The 21,097-nt window shown below is 34.2% G+C and overlaps 1 protein-coding gene across 1 annotated transcript; it reads left to right on the top strand.

Moving 5' to 3' along the window:
• Positions 1 to 11,281: 11,281 nt before the first annotated feature.
• On the top strand, positions 11,282 to 12,124 carry LOC133867061 (protein SMALL AUXIN UP-REGULATED RNA 12-like). Its single transcript, XM_062303740.1, has one exon. It carries the CDS (start codon positions 11,373 to 11,375, stop codon positions 11,844 to 11,846), a length of 474 nt encoding a protein of 157 aa, XP_062159724.1. The 5' UTR covers positions 11,282 to 11,372; the 3' UTR covers positions 11,847 to 12,124.
• The last annotated feature ends 8,973 nt before the right edge of the window (positions 12,125 to 21,097 follow it).

The following is a 21,097-nucleotide window of genomic DNA, read 5'->3' as shown; positions in this document are numbered from 1 at the left end:
CAATAGTAACCAATTCTACGGGGTCGAATTGTCTCCTGGGTGGTACCGGTGATGGGGCGTGACCTACAAGCGCCGCCGTCCGGCGTCTTTGGCCTTCTTCTCCCACTGCCGACAGCTTGTTTTGGGTGTTTTTGTTTGTTTGTGTTTGTGTTATTCTCTTATTTCTCTGGTCACATCTTGCTTATATTTGGATCAATTTTTATGAGAATTTTTGTTGGCTATTTGTTAGATCAGCCATTTTTCTTCAGAGAGTGAACATTATTGTAAGAGAAGCTTAAATGTTATTCTTGTAAAATTTGTATTATGCTTAGGCAACTGTAAGCCTATGAACTTTTAAGTTGTAAGCCTATGAACTTTTTGCAGAATTAATGATAGCACATGCTATTTGTTAAAAAAAAAAAAGACAAAAGGAAAAAAGAAAAAGGCATGATGACCAGAGACGGAGGAAAGGGGGGGCCGGTAGGGGCCATGGCCCCCCCCCAAATTTTTGATTTTTTTTTTTTATATAAGGTTTAAAAAAAAAATCTTAAAAAAAAATTATTTTCAGCCCATTGCCCCTTCTCAATAAATACCAATAAACAATTTGGCCCTATTCACTAAAATAATTTGGCCTCACCCAACTAATTTTTTTGCATTACCCAATTAAACATAAAAGCCCAAACAAAAATTCCTCTACTACAATCCAGAAGCAAAAAAAATTAGAGAACAATTTGAACAAAAATTGAAAACAATCGACCTCTAGGTCCTGACTTCTCCCCTAACCTCCTTCGTCACTGGACTGTGATTCCCACCGGCAGTCGGCCAGTAGCCGTAGGCAGATTGCTTCCGCTTCGTTTTATCTCAATTGGTGACGGGGGCAACATATTGTTCCAATCTCTCGTCTCAGCTTTGTAAGTTCTCAAAACCCTAACTTCAATGTATTTTTTTTCATTTTTTCTGGAATTCTGGTCATTATAAGCCATAACTCATAAGGTGAACTGAAAAAGAAAATATGAGAACTGAGAAGATTAGTCAAGGTAATGGCAATTTAGATTTGGGTTTGAGAGTGGCCGAGTGAGATTGGGAATTTGGGAACCTATGATAAAAAAACAAGGGAAGAGAATTAAAAAAAGAAAAAAAAGCAAGGAAGATCATCAGAACTGAGAAGATAGTGGCGGAAATTTGGAGGAAGAAGATAGGAAATTTGGAAGAATTGGAAAAAGGAAGTCTTTGGAGTGTGGACCAAGGAAGAGTCTAGAGAGTAAGTCGGTCAGAGAAAAGACTCAAGAGAAAAGAGGAGAAAACAAGAAATAAAGAGGAGAAAAAAAAATAAAGTGATTAAAACAACTACTAATAAAAATAAAGTCTAGAAGACTCAGGAAGTCTATGTCCTCAGTCACTGTGTACTGGTGTCTATCACCACTAGGTACTAGGCACTAGGCACTAACTTGTCACTCTTGATTCGTAAAATGTGAAATTAGAATAAGAGTAATCACTAGTCATTTGTCCGGACTTTGCCCACTCATTATTAATTGTTTAGTTTTTATTTTATAGTATTATAAAATTTTAATTTTAAAAATTATTGATTTAATTTAATTTTTACGGTACAAAACAATAATTACTTCGCAATACAAAAGCAGTATAAAACCACTCAAGACAAGTCACACTTTTTTATGTTAGTTTTCTAAGCTCAATTCTTAATATAAATGATTTTGTAATTTGAATATTATGATTATTAAATATTGAGAATATTAGTTATTATAATTTATAAGTCTAAACAATTAATTTGACAATTTGACACGTGAAAGCTTTTATATTTTGTTGTTCTTTATGTGAATTTGTTAATTTCTGACTTACAAATATTTTTTCTTATTTTTTTAAAGACTTCAATATAAGCATGTAAATTTATTTATAGATAATGGAAAAGTCAAATACAATACTTGACTTTTTTTTTTTTTTTTAAAAAAAAAAAAAAAGCACAAAATACTTTGGCCCCTGCTCAAAACATTCTCTGCCTCCGTCCCTGATGATGACCATTTACCATTTAGTTGAAATGCAGAGATTTTGTCTCGGTCGAAGTACACAAAGGTACTTAACAACATTAGATTGCTTACTGGCTTAATATTTTTTGAATTTAGCTTAGGTAGTATAAAAAATTATAACATATGTGTTATAGTTTATTAATGGTCCAAATTTAATTTTACTATATATTTTTTATTAAAAAAAAAAACTTACAATTAAATTTGAATGAAAAAAAAAAATTAGGACAATTAGGGTGCGTTAAGGATTGCGATTTCGCGAATGTGCTAGCTGTCACACAAAATAAATTAGACTGCCAAAGCACTTATCAGGTCAAGTGGGTTTCATAAGTGTTATTTTACAATCATCTGTCCGAATAATCTCAAATTCGGAAAAATAATTTGAAAAAAATCATAATCCAAAATACAAAATGCTTGTACATTTTTCAAATTCAAAGGAACAAGAAGATGTCTTCATTGAATTTGAATTAGAAAGCGATCAGAATCCTTTGTCAATATAGAAATGACAAAGTGTTACCTATGTGGAATGAGAAATGATTTTTGCACATCTCTTGTACATCACTTTTCTATTTTGATGTACAAAAGATGTGCACGTAACATGTCTCATGCGGAATAGGATCGTCATTTCATTTCAATGAAATGAAAAAGTATTTATTTTAGAGTAATGATTCACTACCACTTAAATATACAACTTTTCACTACCTTGTCTATGTAGTAAGGTGGTCCCCCACTTTAATTTATTTTTAAAAAATAAAAAAATTCAAAAAGTAGTGGGGGACCACCTTGCCACATAGGTAAGATGGTGAAAAGTTGTATATTTAGGTGGCATTGAATCATTATTCTTTATTTTATAGTCAGTATTTAAAATTGATACATCTAATAATGTATATAATATTAATATTAATACATTTTTTAAAAAATTTAAATGATATAGCATTATGTACACCGTTAAATATACAAATATTAAATTCTAACCATTATTTTTTATGAATAATGCTATTCATTTCATTTGATATCGTGATTATATATATTTTTAAATAGTTTTTTTAAATCGGACTTTTGGAAATCATGAACTCAAACGACGTTAACTACTCTCCATACCAATGCAAGCATGAAGCAGCCCCTTTCCAATTATTAAATATTAATAATGAAAATTGAAACAAAGTTAATAGTAAAGGAAATCTTCATTCTTGACCACTACAAATAGGCAAATTTAAAATAGACAAAATGTATTAAATGCTTATAAACAATTATATTAACTCATTTAAAACTTGATAAATCATCCACGCGTGGTATTATATATCTATTATGCTACTCGTGCGTAAGAAATGATCTCATATGGACATGCGTGGCTAGCTACCTCTCTTTTGTTTTTGTTTTTTTTTTTTTTTTTTTAAATAAAAAAAAAAAAACAAATTTATCATGACGTTTTAAATGAAAATTAAAAAAAAATGAAAATTATGTGACATTAATTAACTGGTATCATATGACATAAGTTGATGGAAGGATCTATTTGAAATTTTTTTTAAAAAAATCTAATGATTTAATGGTCAGAAGTAAAAATTTAAGTACTAAATTAAAATCCCATGAAAACTTAGAAATTTAATTTAATTTTTCCCTTCAGCAAAATAAGGACCAAAAAAACCCGCTAAAAAAAAAAAAACTAACAGAATGACTAAAGAACATCAGCAACAGTCTCCCTAAATCTAGATTCATTTTCATAAATATAAGGTAGCACTTTTGCTTCTATATCTATTTTTTTTATTAAAAAAAAAAAAAAAGGTTTTTTCTTTCCTCTTTATTTCTTCTAGCATTTATGTGTCAAAACATTTAAATGATTTTCTTTTTCCCCTAACATTTATTTGAAAAAAATATTTAAATGGTATAGGAAAAATATAAGAAAAATTGTTGTGGAGTTTATTTGAATAGAAAAACAAAAAATAACTTAATTCTCTAAAATTAAGAAAAATTTAATTTAATTTTTAAAAAAAAAAAACCAGAGTTGCAAGTGCTTTTCATGCTGCTATGCAAAAAAACCAAGCCAAACAAGTGGGAATCTACTCATCAGCTTTACACACCCTGGAGAAATTAATTCAGACGAGGAAGTTGGAAATAAAGATTTCAAATGCAATCTCCGGTCACCAATATGCTTAGTTCTTTGCTTTTTGTAATCTTTGAATTAATTAATTAATTAATTAATTAATTAATTTTTTTTTTTTGTACGAAGCGAAAGAGATGCCCACTCCTGATTGGGTGAACTTTCTATCCGGTCAAAGGCCACATGAAAAGCGAAACATAACCTAAAACAAAAATAAATAAATAATAAAAAGTACCGTTCCTCTTTACACTAAATTTTTATACTCGGGTTTAGTATTTGTTTTATGATCAATAATTAAATTTTGTACATATCATAGTGTACATTATTTTAAAATTTTAAAATACGTTTTAATATTGACATAAGGTACACTGTTAGTTATATTAATTTTAAATTTTATTGTAAAAAAAAATACTATCAATTTCAAATGAAATTAATAAAATTGAGAAGATTTTATTTCGAATTCAAAGTGATTTATTTATTTAATTTTTTTAAAAAAATTGAAATTAGAAAGCAAAATTTAAGTTAAATACCTTTGACCCCATGTGGTTTAACAACTTTATTTTTGTCCAATGTGCTTAATTTCGTATCACACATGGTATCTCATTTATGGCTAAAGACGGATATAGTATTTTCATCCAAACACTTATCGGAAGTCCACATCACCAGCTTTAAAAAATTGATGCGTGTCTTTATGCCTAACAAAAAATTAAAAAACTAAACAAATTTAAAAATTTAAAATAAAAAATAAATAAATAAGTAAAGGATGGTTAGAGCCACCCCTCTAATTATTATTTTTTTTTCTAAAAAGTATTTTTTTAATATTTTTAGTTTTTTAATTGTTTTATTTTTAATAGGACATAAAACATGTGTCAGTTTCTTAAGGATGCTGACGTGAACTTCAATTAATTTTTGAATGAAAAATTGACACAAAAGTACTATATCCATTTTTAGGTATAAACGATATACCATCGACATTTGTGATACGAAATGAAATATAAAGACAAATTAAATTTTTTAAATTATAAAGATAAAAATATATTTAACCCTAAAATCTAAAAGGATGCGAGGATTACTCCATAAAGTATAACAAGTACCGATGAAGCCTACTTTTGACAATCTTTTTGTTTCACTTTCACGTTGGGTCGGAACTCCGAAAAATTTGGATTTTTTTTTTTATTGTGTTCATTAAATTAATAATGTTTTCAACTTTTCAGAGCACGTGAGAAGTCAGCACGAAAAGCGTAATAGAACCCAAAACAAAATAAAATAACAAGTGAGGCCTATTTTAATCTATAAATAAAAACAAGTGAGGCCTATTTTAATAAATAAATAAAAACAAGTGAGGCCTATTTTGCAAAAATATTTCGTCCGAATTGGGTTTAAAATTTTGGAATAAATTTTTTAAATTCAGTCCATTATACTAGAGAACTTCTATTGGTATGGTCCTACAGAGTTTTTTTTTTTTTTTTTTAAATGTACGGAAGAGAACATAGAGAAGAATGTTTAAACTTTTGATTAATGCTCCGTTTGTTTCAACGTAAATATTTTCGGCGAAATCATTTTAAGAAATAATTATTTTCTCGAAAATATTTTTTAACGTTTGGTTCACATGAAAAAATTACGAAATGCGAAAATCAGAGTTTGACAAATGCCGCTGGAATCCGCAACGCCGGCCAAAATGGCCGGATCCAACTAGTCTCTTTCGGATCCGGCAGGATCAATGACCGGATCCGGTAGGATCCCGGCCATTTTGGCCAGATTCGGTCAGATCCCAGCCGTTTTGGCTAGATCTGGCCGGCTTCTGAACATGGCCGGAATCCGACGATATTCCGACCAGTTTCGGCCGGCATCTGGCGACGGTGCCCGGATGTTGCCGGATTCCGACGACCGGATGTTGCCGGACTCCGACGCCGACTGGATTTCAACGACCGACAATTGTTGAATTTCGACAACCGGATATCAAACGTGGGTGTAAGGACGAAGAGTTTAATTTTTGAAAACGATTTCCGTTGACCATTATTTTCACCTCTACTAAACACCGTAAAATGCCGAAATCATTTTACGCCGAAACAAACAGAGCATAAACAAAGAATTTGAAATAACATTTTTCTTAAACTAATATTCATCTTCAATGTGAGAATTAGCAGAGTATGTAATTCTTAAATGCATATGAAAAACATTTTTACAATTTATACTCAATTTGTTTTGGCGTAAAATGTTTTCTGGAAAATATTTTTGGCATTTTTCAATATTTTGTGGGAGCGAAAATAATGGTCAACGGGAATTATTTTCAGTTTGACCAAAAGCCTCTTTAGTTTTTGGAAAACAATTTACGGTTTCTATATTTAAACTCTTTATTTTTACACACACGTTTGTGGGAATTCACCATCACCGAGTATTGGAGTTTGTTGGTAGTTCGACTCTACCGTTAAAGATCCCCAAATTTTGGTATCTGTTTGCCAGAATCTAACAGCATTTGCCAAATTCCAGCGATGGTCACCAGAATCCGGCGATGTGGACTAGATTTGAGCCGTATTGGCCGGAATCCGGCAACGGCGCTGGATTCTAAAAGACCAAATTCCGGCCAAATTGGCCTGAAATGGCCTAGTACAGTCGAAATTCGGCTAATATAGCCGGATTTCGGCCTTACTGGTCGTATTCCGGCGACGATTGTTGTATTCTATTTTACGTCATTGGTGATTTTTTCGTATGAGCCAAACACTGAGAATTATTTTAAAAAAAATTATTTTTATTTTTATTTTCAAAAAAATGATTTTTGTTTCGACGTAAAATGGTTTCCATCGTAAAATATTTTTGACGAAATCATTTTTCAGAAAAAAATGATTTTCTCGAAAATATTTTCCGGCGTTTGGCTTCCATGAAAAAATTACGAAAGGTGAAAATGCAACTACCGCCGAAATTCGGCAACGTCTGGTCGCCGTTGCCAGATTCTGGCGAGCATGTTTGGCTGGATTCCTATCAAATTCCTCCAGATCTGGCCGGCTTTTGACTATGGCCAGATTCCGGACAGTTTCAGCCGGAATCAAGTCCGCCGGCATCTGGCGACGGTGGCTAGATGTCGCTGGATTTCAACGCCGGCAGTATTTCTATGGCCGAATGTTGCCGGATTTCGGCACCTCCTGGATTCCGACGACCGACTATTGCCGGATTTCGGCAATCAGATATCAAACATAAGTGTAAGGACGAAAAGTTTAATTTCGAAAAACGATTTACGGTTTTTAAAATCGTAAATATTTTTCCAAAAAATAAAAAAGCTTTTACGATCAAACTAAAAATGATTTTCGTTGACTATTATTTTCACCCTTACTAAACAAAGTAAAATGTCGAAATAATTTTTCAGAAATCATTTTACACCGAAACAAACGGAACAATCGCTGAAAATATTTTACGACGAAAAACATTATACGTCGAAACAAATGAAGCAGTAGTTGATGCCATTTTCAAAATGCCAAAACTCTAAAAGGAAATATGGCAAAATTTAAATTTAATGATAGTACACATTCTCCCTTTAAAAACCACACTGGTCCAATCCATCGGACTGAGTGAACCACAGCACGCTTGTTTGCCAATGTAATGCACCCATCGACCTTCTTGGTTATGTATTGGGCCTCTTTGACCAGCTGATCATGGCGTTAAAACAGTAAAAAAATTATTATTAGATTCAAAATTTAATGATAATTATTTAAGAGTATAAGGGTAAGAACGTGTATATCATTTCTCTTGTAGAAGCGCTCGAGCTATCCCCTAGACCCCTACCCAAGTGGGACACAGAGGCCCTGTTCGAGCTGCACTCGACATAGGGCTCAAGCGGAGCCATTGACCACAGACCAATTTTGACAATTTTCCAACTTAGGTAACAAATCTCTCAATTTATTTTTAATTTTTTAATTAACTTTTCATATTTCCCATAGATTTCCAACTCTACTATTTCTCATCTTTAGATTATTGGGAGCATTAGTTAAGCATTCCATATTTAAGAAAATGTTCATTTTTAGATCGATTATAGCATTAGTTTCTTTTCTTTTAAATCCTTGTATTTACTATGAGTAATAATATGGACTATCTTTTTAGGTTTTTATCCTTTCAAATTGATGTGGCTCTTAAAATCATCATTAGATTTATGATGGATTATTATTGAATTTTAATTTAATAATAATTGTAAAAGTCACATCAGCATTGCGAGGATAAAAGAAAAGAAAAAGTGTTAGGTCCTGTTTGGTTCGCGGAATAGACCCCTGAAATGAAATGACTATTCCTATGGAATAGTCATTCTTTTGTTTGGTAGGGTCTATTATTTATAATAGTTATTCCAATGGGAATAACTATTCATTTACTAAGAGGAATACATATTTCTCTAAAAAATGAGAGGAATAGCCATTCCTTGGGATAAATGTAATATTTTTCAGAAAAAAAAAAAAACAATTTATTTTATATTTTATATATTTTTAAAAAAAAAACAAAAAAAAAAATCAAACCCTTCACTGGCTGGCCGGCCACCCATTGAGCTGGGGGTGGCCGCACCATCCCCAGAACACCTAGTGGTGGACCACCGAGGTGTTCCGGGGGTGGGGCGACCACCCCCGAAGCTTTTGGGGGTGGCCGCGCCCACTCCCGGTTGGCTTCGGCCACCCCCGATGAATATTTTAGGGGTGGCCAAGCCACTCCCGGAGACCACTTCGGGGGTGGTTGCAGCCACCCCCGCCTCTTGGTGGGCGGCCGACCACCCCAATGGGTGGGAGACTGACCATGGGTTTTCTTTTTCTTTTCTTTTTTTTTTTTTGTTTTTTTTTTATAATTCGATTTTCTTTTTATTTTTATTTTTTTAAATGTGAGGTTTTTTTTAGTAATTTTGATTAGATTCTAATTAAAATATATGAGTTCTTACCAAACTAAAGATTATGAATAGTCATTCCATTCCGCCACTTTCTATTCCTAAGAATAGCTATTTATTTTTTTAATGGAATAATCATTTCGCAAACTAAACGAGACCTTAATATATTAGCTTTTTAGTCTACATTTTCACAAGAAAAAAGTTATTCTCAAGAGTGTTTAAAAATCTGTTTTCGTATTGAAAGGCTTTAATTATGAAAAGAGTGGTGCAACGTAAGACACTAGCAATTGCAGGGTTCACTTCATCCAAATGTACCATTTTATAATAGCTTTAAGAAAAATTTAGGGCGGGCCATGGACCCCGAAGCAAAGGTTTGGCCTGCCTTAATTATGAGATAAAAATATAATTTATAATATTATTTATTTTCTAGTACTCTTTTAGAACAGGGGTCTTAATTGTATTGAATGATCAAGATTTTGAAAATGGAGAACTTTATTTAAGGGTGCTGAATTTTCATCCTTTTTGAAAGAAGGTATTTGAATTTCAAAACGTTTCAATTTAAGGTATTCATTTTTCAGAAAGTCTTAATTAGGGCTCTTCCGTTAAGATTTTTCGTTAAATTATATCAAAATCTCATGATACCCTTGTGTTTATTTTTTTAAAAAAAATATATAAAAAAATTCAAAAATTTAGGCATGTAAATTTTTGCAAATTCCATTAAACTCTAACCAAAACCTAGATCATGGCAATTTTTTTTTCTTTTTTTTTTTCCTAGAAAAAAGAGGGGTATTATGAAAATTTTGATAGAATTAAACGAAAAATTCTAACGAAAGACCTCTAATTGAGACTTTCAAAAAAATAAATACCTTAAATTGAAAAGTTTTAAAGTTTAGATACCTTATTTTGAAAAGGATAAAAGTTTGGTACCCTCGAGTAGAATTTTCTCTTTTGAAAATCAGCAAAATTTGACTTACTTTGCTTTTCAAGGCTAATTTTTATAGCTTCCTACAAATTTTAAGAATTGAAGACGTACTTCTCCTTTCGTTCTTTCCCATCGTTTCTTTTGTTGTTAAATTTTGGTTAAACTTTGATTTTTGTTCATAAAATTTAAAATATTTAACTAAACAATAATATCGTCCTTTCGCTCCTAATCAAGCGTATTACGTCCTTCAATTCTGTTACTTAAAAACTTATTATTCTTTTGTTTTGGCATAAAGTATTTTTGGTATTTTTTAGTATTTAGTGGAGGTAAAAATAATGATCAGCGAAAATCATTTTCGGTTTGATCGTAAAAGCCTCTTTAATTTTTAGAAAACGATTTACAGTTTTAAACTATTTATTCTTACACGCTCGTTTATGGGAATCCGCTACCTCTGGGCATTGGAATTTGTTGGTAGCCTGAATCTACCGCCGAAGATCTCCAAATTTTGGTATTCGATTGCTAGAATCCGCGCGGCACTGGCCGAATTCCGCCGACATCACAGGATTCCGGCCGTACTGGCTAGAATCTGGAAATTTCTGCCATAATTCAAAATCATTATATGTGATTTTGAATTCATGCCGACAGAAAGAGAAACTAGAGTGTTATTTAATTTAATTTTTTAAAGTGAGATTATATTAAATAAAATACAAGAGGAAGGGGTGAGACACCCAACATTGAGAGCATTCACATTGAAAACTTACAAAACATGCATGTTAAATTTAACAAACTCTTCGCACAATGTTAAATTTTACTAGTACTTAAGGCATGTTTTAATGCATTTCAAATACAAAAAGCCCAAAAATAAAAGTTATTTATTTTTTAATGTTCTTTCTCTTTCAAACTTTTTCTTTTTTCTTTTCAATTAAAGTAAAATTTTAATGCAAATAGTTCAAAACTTGGCTTTCGTCAATAAAAAAGAATATTTAGTTTAAAGTATATAGAGAAATATTTAGAACACTTGGGTCATTCTCCTATTTTAATTTTTTAAATCCTTCACATATTTTCCTGTTTTGAAAATTAATCGATTTGTATGATTTATACAAGACCCAATTTAATTTTAAAAGTCAAAATATATATATTTTTTTCTTTTTTTTTTTGAAAAAGTCAAAATATATTTCAACCATATATTTAAGATACTTTAACATACAAAATTCATTATCATGAGTTTAATTTGTAAAAAAAAAGAAGTTCAGCATAATATATAATGGCCAAATCTCACGACTATGGGTTGCATCTAATAAAAACCCTAAATCAGAAAATTTAAAATCCCATAAGGGCAATTTAGTCTTTTCATGTCCAATTTTGATTCATAAGTACTCTTCAGTACCACAAGTGTACTTCCCATCCTCCTTTCCTCGGCAGTCGGCACTTTCAATTTGTCTCCAACTCCTCAAGAAGCAGACCTCTCTCTCTCTGGCTCTCATGGCGAGTACCGCGAAAAGGGTCGATAAGATCCGCCAAATCGTGCGGCTTAAGCAAGTCGTGCAACGGTGGAAGCACATGAGCCTTCGGTTCCGGACCGACCCGTCCTGCTCCTCCGATTCCGGTACGAACCGGCGCCCCTCGCCCGGTTATCTCGCGGTGTACGTTGGCCAGGAACGCAACCGTTTCGTGATCCCCACCCGGTTCCTGAACCTCCCGGTGTTCGTGGGTCTGCTGGAGAGAGCCGAGGAAGAGTTTGGGTATCAGGGTAATGGCGGTCTGGTTCTGCCCTGCGAAGCTGGGTTTTTCGCAGAAGTTTTGAAGATTTTGGAGAGAGATGAGGGTAGATTTGGTAGATTTGGATTGGAGGAGTTCATGAAGATGGTTTCCGAACTGGGTTTTGTGTCTTGCAGAGAAGCGACGTCGTATGCGTACATGGTCAGTACTCCTCTCTTGCAGAAAGCTAGGGTTTGACAGTGATTTGAATTGTTTCTTGGAAATGTATACGTTGGTAGACAATACGACGATCTAATATCACTTTAGGGGTGGGGGTGGGGGTGGGGGTTTAGTTCTAACCATCCTTGAACTCATCATAAATAGTTTTAATGTTCATGTGATGGGCTTCAATGAGATGTTGTTGAACTTTTCTCTGTGTCTTTTTTAAGGCTTTTCTGGGCATCAAACTTATGCTGATGCTTACTTTGATGATGATGAAATTTTAGAGAGTAATGAGAATTAGGATATTATGCTGATGCTCTTTGCTAATAATACCCATGTCATTTTCCTTTTTTATAATTTTTTTTTTAAAATAAATAATTTCGTTAAAAATGCTTTTCAGCGCTGAAAAACCATAGAAGTCATAAAATATCAAAAAACCAAAGATCTACCGGAGTGGTGATGACGGAGAAGGGACGAGAAGGTGATGGTGGAGGAGGTAGGGACTGTAGACCTGGCTTAAAAATCAAAGAAAGAAAATGAAAAAAAAAAGGAAGAAAAAAATTAGAGTACAGATGAAAGAAGGGGAGAGGGGAGGAGGAAGGAGACAAAGTCCATTCCTCTAGCCCCAGCACTCACAAAGGAGGATCTCACAGTCTCACGGGAAGAGAAATTTCCTATTTCTTGCATAAAAAAGCTGACAGCTGCTCTCACTAGAAAGCTAGAAAGATGCACCCAACTAAGTACGGACCCAGACATTTGGTTGGGAGGGAGTCAAATAAAAAAATAAATTAAAATATGTAATCAAAGTATAAATATAAAATATATTGGGTAGATTTGGTATTTCTTTATCTTCAAGTTTTTAACGTCTTTTTTGAGTTTTTTCTGTGTTTGAAAAAAAAAAAAAAATCTTTTCTACCTTTTTCCCTTTTTTTTTCTTTTTTTTTTTTCAACTCTACGCAAACAATATGGTGCCATGGTGGAGCGGTGCTTTTCACGGCGTGGTTGAACTGCCTATTAACCCAAAATTTCTTCATTAATATTTCAACTCTTGCAAAGATCAATATTCTCAAGACTTTTTTTTTTTTTTTTTTTTTTTGTTTTTTAAATCTCCATCTTCTCAAGTTCTCAGCACTCAAGAACGAACTTTCAAAAAAATATGCTGAGAAATTTACTCATCTATTTTCGACATGCACTCATACTTTAATTCATTTTTGACGGGTAGGACAAAAAATTTTATTATATATATATATATATATATATATATATATATATATATATATATATATATATATTTTTTTTTTTTTTCTTTCAAATGAACTGGGGGCATGGCCTGTGGGGGGGGGGGGGGCGGCCCCCCAATTTCGTTAAAAATAAAATTAGGTTGAATTTTTTTTTTAAATATATATATATATATATATAAAAGGTAAAAAACTAAAAATTTAGTTTATTGGCCCTTTCAAGAAATTTTTTTAACCACTAGCCCTGGCTCATAAAAGGTTTTGGCTCCGTCCCTAGCCATAGCCCCTACCAACCACCTCAGCTCCGTCCATGCACCCAACTACAAAGCTTATAACCAAGTGAATTATTTCCCCGGCAAAAAAACAAAAAAACTTTATTTAAAGTTTGTGTTTTCTTCTTCACGAAAAAGACTGAAAAAAATAATAATAAGCAGAATTGGAATTTTGTGGCCCCATCTGCCTTTTTGTGTTTTATGGATTTTTCTGCAGAGTTGTTCAGCTCAGGGGATGGTGGGGGGAGCCCATATATTCAAATGACCAACCATAACCATGCATTATGCATACGTAATTCTTTGTCATTTCTATATTGATGAAATATTCTAATGACTTTCTTATTCAAATTCAATCAAGGCATGTTATTGTTCCTTTCAATTTGGAAGATGTACATGTAAAGGTCCATTTTTGCAAAAAGGTGACCAAGGCGGCCTAAAACTGGCTAAAAGCATTTTTAACCTATGTCTATTATAAAGTCTAAAAAGTCCTATTAAGATTACAAAATTACTATTAAGCATTATCTATCTCTACGTTTATTTTATTTTATTTTATTTTATTTTATTTGGTTTGATAGAACTTTTTTCTTATTCCTTTTGTTTTCCTTTTTAAAATAAAAATATTAATAAAATATACACAATTATTTTTATCTTTACGCCACATCAAACCAATTTTTTTTTTTTTTTTTTTTTAAATAAATATGTATTCTCTAAAAATGATTAATAAACACAGTCAATTTAGGTGTGAAACAATTTAAGTACTCCACATTTTTTTTTTTTTAATTTATAAATACACTCTACACCAACTTCACAATGATATATGTGGTGTGTTTTAAGTAATAAATATGAAAAGTCATTTAAAACACGTCACATCAGTCGGTCTGAAATAAGTGTGATAGTGTAATAAATAGGTGTGAAGAGTAGCATTACTCTTTCCATATTAGTTATACAAAAATGTCAGAAAAATGTTTGATTTCGTTATCTTGCACTATACATAGGGTCCCACAGATTTAATTGTCGATTTGCAAAAGCGATGTACAAGAGAATGACACCGAACACATCTCAAAATGTTAACAAGTTAATTGCTAAAAAAATTTAAATGTGTTTGGTGTCATTTTTATTTACACTTTTTTCTTGAAGAAAATATACATATCTCATTAAAAATGTGAATCAAACATAGCCTAAACAGCTCTACAAAATCAGAGATGGATTCTCTGAAGCAACAACAGTGTGAATAAACTCAGGATTACAGTCAAACCAACGACGACTAAGAACCTGTTGTACTCCTACTTGAGCCAAAGTGTGAGCAGCCCTGTTTCCTTGCCGTTTACTATGACATGTTTTCCAGAACTGGAATTCCTCTTAGAGTGTCTTGAATATCTTCTATAACAGTCCCATACCTACTCCAGTTTATCCCTGAATGATTTATAGCCTGCACCACAAGTAAAGAATCTCCCTCTAAAATGATCGAAGAAGCCCCTTATCCCTACAAACCTCCACGGCTCCACCATAAATAAAGCAGCAAGAGCCTCCCCAACAAGTACTGGATCAGCCACAATATTAACTGAATGACAAACAGCCGCTTTCACATTTCCACCAAAATCCCGGACCGTTCCTCCAAAACCCAGCTTTGCATTTTTAGAATCTAATACCACGACCCAATTTGCCTTCACCATACCCACTGGAGGAGGAATCCATTGTGCCACACTCACTACAAAAAACATGCAATTAGCCACGTATAATAAATACACGTGGCTAGATGACAGTTAGCCACGTGTATTAATTACATGTGGCTAATTGGCCACTTGTAATCAATACGCGTGGCTAAAATATTTATATATTTTTTTTAATTTTTTATATTTATATTTGTAATTGGCCACGTGTAATAAATACGCGTGGCTAAAATATTTATATATTTTTTTAATTTTTTATATTTATATTTGCAATTGGCCACGTATATTAATTACACGTGGCCAATTAGCCACGTGTAATAAATACGCGTGGCTAAAATATTTATATATATATTTTTAATTTTTTATATTTATATTTGCAATTGGCCATGTGTATTAAATATACGTGGCCAACTTTTTTTGAAAATATATTTAAAATATAAATATATATATATAAAATAAAAATATATTTAAAATGTAAATAAAAAAGAATTTGGCCACGTGGCTTTAGGCCACGTGGCCAAAATTGGTGTAGGTAGGTGCGTGGGAGTTGTCCCGCGCGCCTACCTGCACCAGTTTGAAATATATCATATATATATATTCTCTCAAGCTCTCAATTCTCTCTCTCTCTCTGTTCTCTCTCTCTCTCTCTCTCTCTCTCTCTCTCTCCCTCTCGCTCTCTCTCTCTCTCTCTCTCGCTCTCTCTCTCCCTCTCGCTCTCTCTCTTAGTGTTCTCTCTCTCTCTCTCTCTCTCTCTCTCTCTCGCTCTCTCTCTCTCTCTCTCGCTCTCTCTCTCTCTCTCTCTCTCTCTCTCTCTCTCTCTCTCTCTCTCTCTCTCCGTCAGACGCGCACCATCGGCCAACTCTCCGTCAGGCGCGAACCACCGGCCAGCTCCTCGACCACCGTGTGGCCGGCCTTCCCGACGGCCTTCCCGACGTCGACGTCTCTCTCTCTGTCTCTCTCACTCTCTGTCGCACTCTCTGTATCTCTCTCTCACTCTCGACGTCGAAGGAAAAAAAAAAAAAAAAAAACTCCAGAATATTAAGTATACGTTGCCCAAAAAAATATAATTTTTTTTTTTAAAAAAAAAAAAAAAACATTTAGCCGCGTGTATTAAAATACACGCAGCTAACCCAAAAAATATATATATATATATATATATATATTTTTTTTAAAAAAATACATTTAGCCGCGTGTATTAAAATACACGCGGCTAACCCAAAAAATATATATATATATTTCTTTTTTTTTAAAAAAAAAAAATTTAGCTGCGTGTATTAAAATACACGCGGCCAATTGTTAGCCACGTGTATTTTAATAGACGCGGCCAACTGTGTAGTTAATGTCACCCGGATCTGCCACGTGTATTTACGTGGCCACTTGCACGTGGCCAACAGTTCGCCACGTGTACAGTGACCATACATGTGGCGAACTGCAAGTGGCAAAAAACAATTTTTTTTTGTAGTGACTAGCCACAATCACATTCTCTGAATCCATCTCCACGTTACCAGCGACTTGGGCTCTACGATAATCATCAGTCATGCCTTTTGCCATGCATACAACTTCCTTCGGGTGAGTGAACAACTTGAACAAGCCTCCATGCACAACATCGATCATTTCGATGAAATCAAAGTCTACGTGCAATCTCGGCAAAAAACTCCAACATCCTCAAGAATAAAGTTATCAAACATAAATTCCAAAACTTCCACAAACGGATTACCAGCATTTGAGCACTTAAGTATTTTTTTACCACAATCCTCCCAAACATCAGAAGTCGAGGGACACGACCAAAGAATATGCAGCACAGTTTCCCGTTCAAAAGTACAAAAAATACAAGAAGCATCTAGATCAATACCTCTATGCTTTAAATTATCCCTTGTAGGGAGTATCATGGCAGGCCTTCCATAATTTTTTTTTTAGGGAATTAGGAACATTCAATCCCCAAATCCTCTTCCAAATAATAAAGAGGTCACATTGATAAGAGCAATTTTCATTAGAAGCTTCTATCATTTCTTTGTCCACATGATAAGCACTTCGAATTGAAAACTCTCCCGTAGTAGTCCCCCTCCATACCATCAAATCATCATGGCCATATCGACTTAAAGGAATTTTTAAAATAACCTCAGCTTCATCTTTCGCGAAAATAGACATAATTAATTGCCCATTCCACCGCTTTGAGTCCTGATCAATAAGCTCACTTACAGAAGCATCCTCTGAAAGTACCAACCTAGGAGATTGGATTGAATAAGAAGTTGGAAGTGGAATCCATTTATCCCACCATATCTTCACCCGTTTACCATCCCCAATCCTACACATAAGACCTTCTTGAAGAAGATCTTTTGCACCGAAAATGCTACGCCATGCAAAAGAAGGTACATTTCCTAAATTAGCCTCCAAAAAAATTCCTCTAGGGAAATATTTCGCCTTTAAAATCTTACCAGCCAAACAATCAAGATTCTGGATTAACCGTCATCCCTGTTTTGCTAATAAAGCTTTATTGAAACATCGCAAATCCCGAAATCCCATACCTTCCTTCGATTTTGGAAACTTCATCTTCTTCCAACTTATCCAATGAATCTTGGATTTATTGTCGTTATGTCCCCACCAAAATTTATGCATCATAGAATTAATCTTCGTACACAGTGATGTGAGTTTTAAAAGTACTCGCAAGCGCACAAGTCGTTTGCAATATAGTGTGTGCAAGTTCGAGGTCGATTCTGTAGGGAATTGCGTTGCAAAAATTTATTTCGAATTAAATTAATCATATTTTCACTTAGTGCTGAATTTTTTGAATTTTTATAAAGCAAAATAATAAACTAAATTAAAATTGAATAAGAACAATTAAAAAAGAATACTAAGGTTTTAGAACCCACCTCACCATATCAATCAACACATTCTTGTATTTTATTCAACCCTAACACCCGTGCTTTGAATGGCTCTAAAGACTTCTTCTTCTGCTTCTTTGCAAATGCCACAAAAATACTACAATTTATCTCAAAGTCCTGCAAAATATTGAAACACTAAAACTAACCAAGAAATCAGAAAATAACAAAACTAAAGATTTAACAATGGAAATTAAGGGGTCCAAATATACAATATTTGACACTCATCACACAGCCCTAAAGGTAACAGGAATACACTCATACTGTATGTTGGAATTGCTTGAATTACTTCCTTGAGTATAATTTCTTTTCCCGCTTGGGGTATAAATTTTATTTTCCAATCATTTAGTTGCTTCCATACTTTATCCTTGATACTTTGAAATTCCTGCATTCGAGACTTTCCCATAAGAGCAGGGAGACCCAGATATTTGTCATACCTTTGGGTACTCGGAACACCCAATAACTGGATAATACACTCCTTATCCGCTTGAGTTGTAGTTCAGCTAAAGAAAATAGAGGTCTTATCCTTATTCAATTGTTGACCCGAAGTCTTTTCATAGCACTCCAACAAATTAGATAATCTCTTCCAATCTTGAGAAGTAGCCCTACAAAACAGCAAATTATTATCTGCAAAGAAAAGATGATTCAAACGAGGCCTTTTTGGAGAAGTAGGAACCCCTGTGAGCAATCCGGAGCTTGCTGCTTGAGTGAGGAGTGAACTAAGAGCCTAAGCACATATAATAAACAAAAAAATATGGGGAAATTGGATCTCCTTGAAGAATTCCTCTCGTCGGTTTGAAATTCTTCATAGGTTGCCCAATAATAAAAATAGAGAAACGAACCGACGAAATACATTGCTTAATAAGCCCACATAGTTTTTCTCCAAACCCCATTCTCCTCGTTAGTGCAATCAAAAAAATTCCAATCTACCTTGTTATATGTCTTGCTCATATCAAGTTTTATTGCCACAAAACGAGTCTTGCCCCAATGTCTCGTTTGCATAGAATGCAAAGTTTCATAAGCTACTAAAATATTATCCGAAATCAACCAACCCGAAATAAATGCATTCTGGTTCGAAGATAAATAAATGGGAGAACAACTTTAAGGCGATTAGCTAAAACCTTAGAAGTGATTTTAATATCATTTTATAAAGGACATTACGAAGGCTAATCGGCCTATAATCAATGACAGAGGCAGGATTTTTCTTTTTAGGAATAAGAACGATGTAAGGGACATAAACCTCCTCATCCATAAAACCCACCCTAATAAATTAAAAGAAGATATAGCTCTACAAACCTCATCACCAATTGCACTCCAATTCTGCTGGTAAAAACCTGCCGTAAAACCATCAAGACCCGCTGATTTAAAAGGCCCCATTTGCTGCAGCGCCGAACTAGCTTCCTCAAGTGAACACGGTTGGAGCACAGCCTCATTCATTTCCGGTGTTATTTTCCTCTCAATGCCCAAGATGCAGCTCCCCACTCCTCCGGCCCCCATAGCACTAAAAAGGGACCTGTAATAGCTAGTATAGAAAAGCTTAAACAACTTCGGCTAGTTCCGAATAGGACGTTCCTCCAGGATCTTGAATTTTAGTTGTCCCATTATTCGCCCGTCTTTGGTTAACCGAAGCATGAAAGAATTTTGAATTCTTATCTCCATTTTTAAGCCATTCCTGCCTGGACATCTGCCTCCATTTCAGCTCCTCCAGATGAACTAGCTCATTCACTTCATTCTGTGATAGATCTATATGTTCCAAATCAGAAACTTCGGCCTCCCCTTGAAGAGCACCTAACTCCAATGTCTTCTTTTCAATTAAGCCAGCCGTGGGATCCATGTTGGATTGTTTCCATTGAAGACACACCTTTTGGGTGGTAGAGATTTTAGACTTCAAAACCCCCCACGTGTTGATATTCATTTCCTTCATCTGCCAAACTTTTTTAATCTCCTTAGCAAAACCATTCTTTTTCTGCCACCATGCTTCATATCTGAATAATTTCTTGCTCCTACGTTGCCCACCAGCGTGACCCTTTAGCAGAATAAATAAAGGAGAATGGTCCGAAGTTCTTCCAGCAAGAACATCCACAAGAAGAAAAGGAAACATTGACGCCAGTTCTGGGTTAGCCACCACTCTATCCAGTCTCTCCTTTGTAAAATAATAATCATCATGTCGCTTGTTGGACCATGTAAAACGTGATCCGTTGAAACCCATATCACACAACGACTGGCTATCTTCCAACGCCCTTTTGAAATCTTCCCTTTAAGTACCTGATCGTCTTGCACCACCTCTTTTTTCCGATGCATCAATAATCTCCTTGAAATCACTACAACACAACCAAGGGCCCGGAGAGAGACTCAAGATGCCTTAGAAGAGCCCACGATTCCCTTCTCTTCCACGCCTCCGGGTTCACATAAACCCCGTAAACTTCCAGTCAACATCAAATACATTCGAATGAACCACAACATTAATATGATTCCTACTGTAATTCTGAATAGTTACATGAAAAGATTCCTACCAAAACAAAGCTAAACCACCGCTTTTTCCAATACTGTTAACGCAACATAAACCATTGAATCCCAAGCGAATTTTAAGAACTTAAAATTCCACCCTACACGCTTGGAGTTTGGTTTCCATTAAGAAAACCATGTTGGGACGCTTTTCCTTCACCATCCGGCAAAGATCACACAAACTGACCGTTGGTTTTCAAGCTCCCGGCAATTTCAGCTAGGCAACTCATGGAGCTGGGCCTCAGCCGCCGCCTTATTAATTATTGATGCTGCATCTGTCAACCTTCCTTTCTTTACCAAACCAATCCCCTCATTATTGACAACACTCCTTTTCTGGCCAATTCTAGTACCAACATTATCCACCAAAACTTCCTGGCAAGTTTTATCCTTCCTTTAGAGTACACTTTGTTTGGCAACAAGGTTGAATTAGCATTTTTCTCTAATCTTCTCTACTTATTTTTGAAAACAAATCATATTTTATTCAACTTTTTCAAATTTTTTTAAATTTTATCTCACAAAATCAAACATCAAAATTCGCATAAATTAAATTCTGATTTCAAAAAATTCAATTCCCAAACAGATAACTGACCCGGATTTTTTTTTTTTGAAAACACCCCTGTTTTGATCGTAGGAGTTGGGGAAACAAAAATTGGATCAGCCAAGCCTACTTCCCCTTGGACCACCGGTACATTAACCAACCCCATATCATGAGAAGGCCCACCA

This window comes from Alnus glutinosa, chromosome 4 (genome assembly GCF_958979055.1).
Source record: "Alnus glutinosa chromosome 4, dhAlnGlut1.1, whole genome shotgun sequence".
NCBI classification, from domain to species: domain Eukaryota; kingdom Viridiplantae; phylum Streptophyta; class Magnoliopsida; order Fagales; family Betulaceae; genus Alnus; species Alnus glutinosa.
This window is presented reverse-complemented; position numbering and strand designations above follow the sequence as displayed.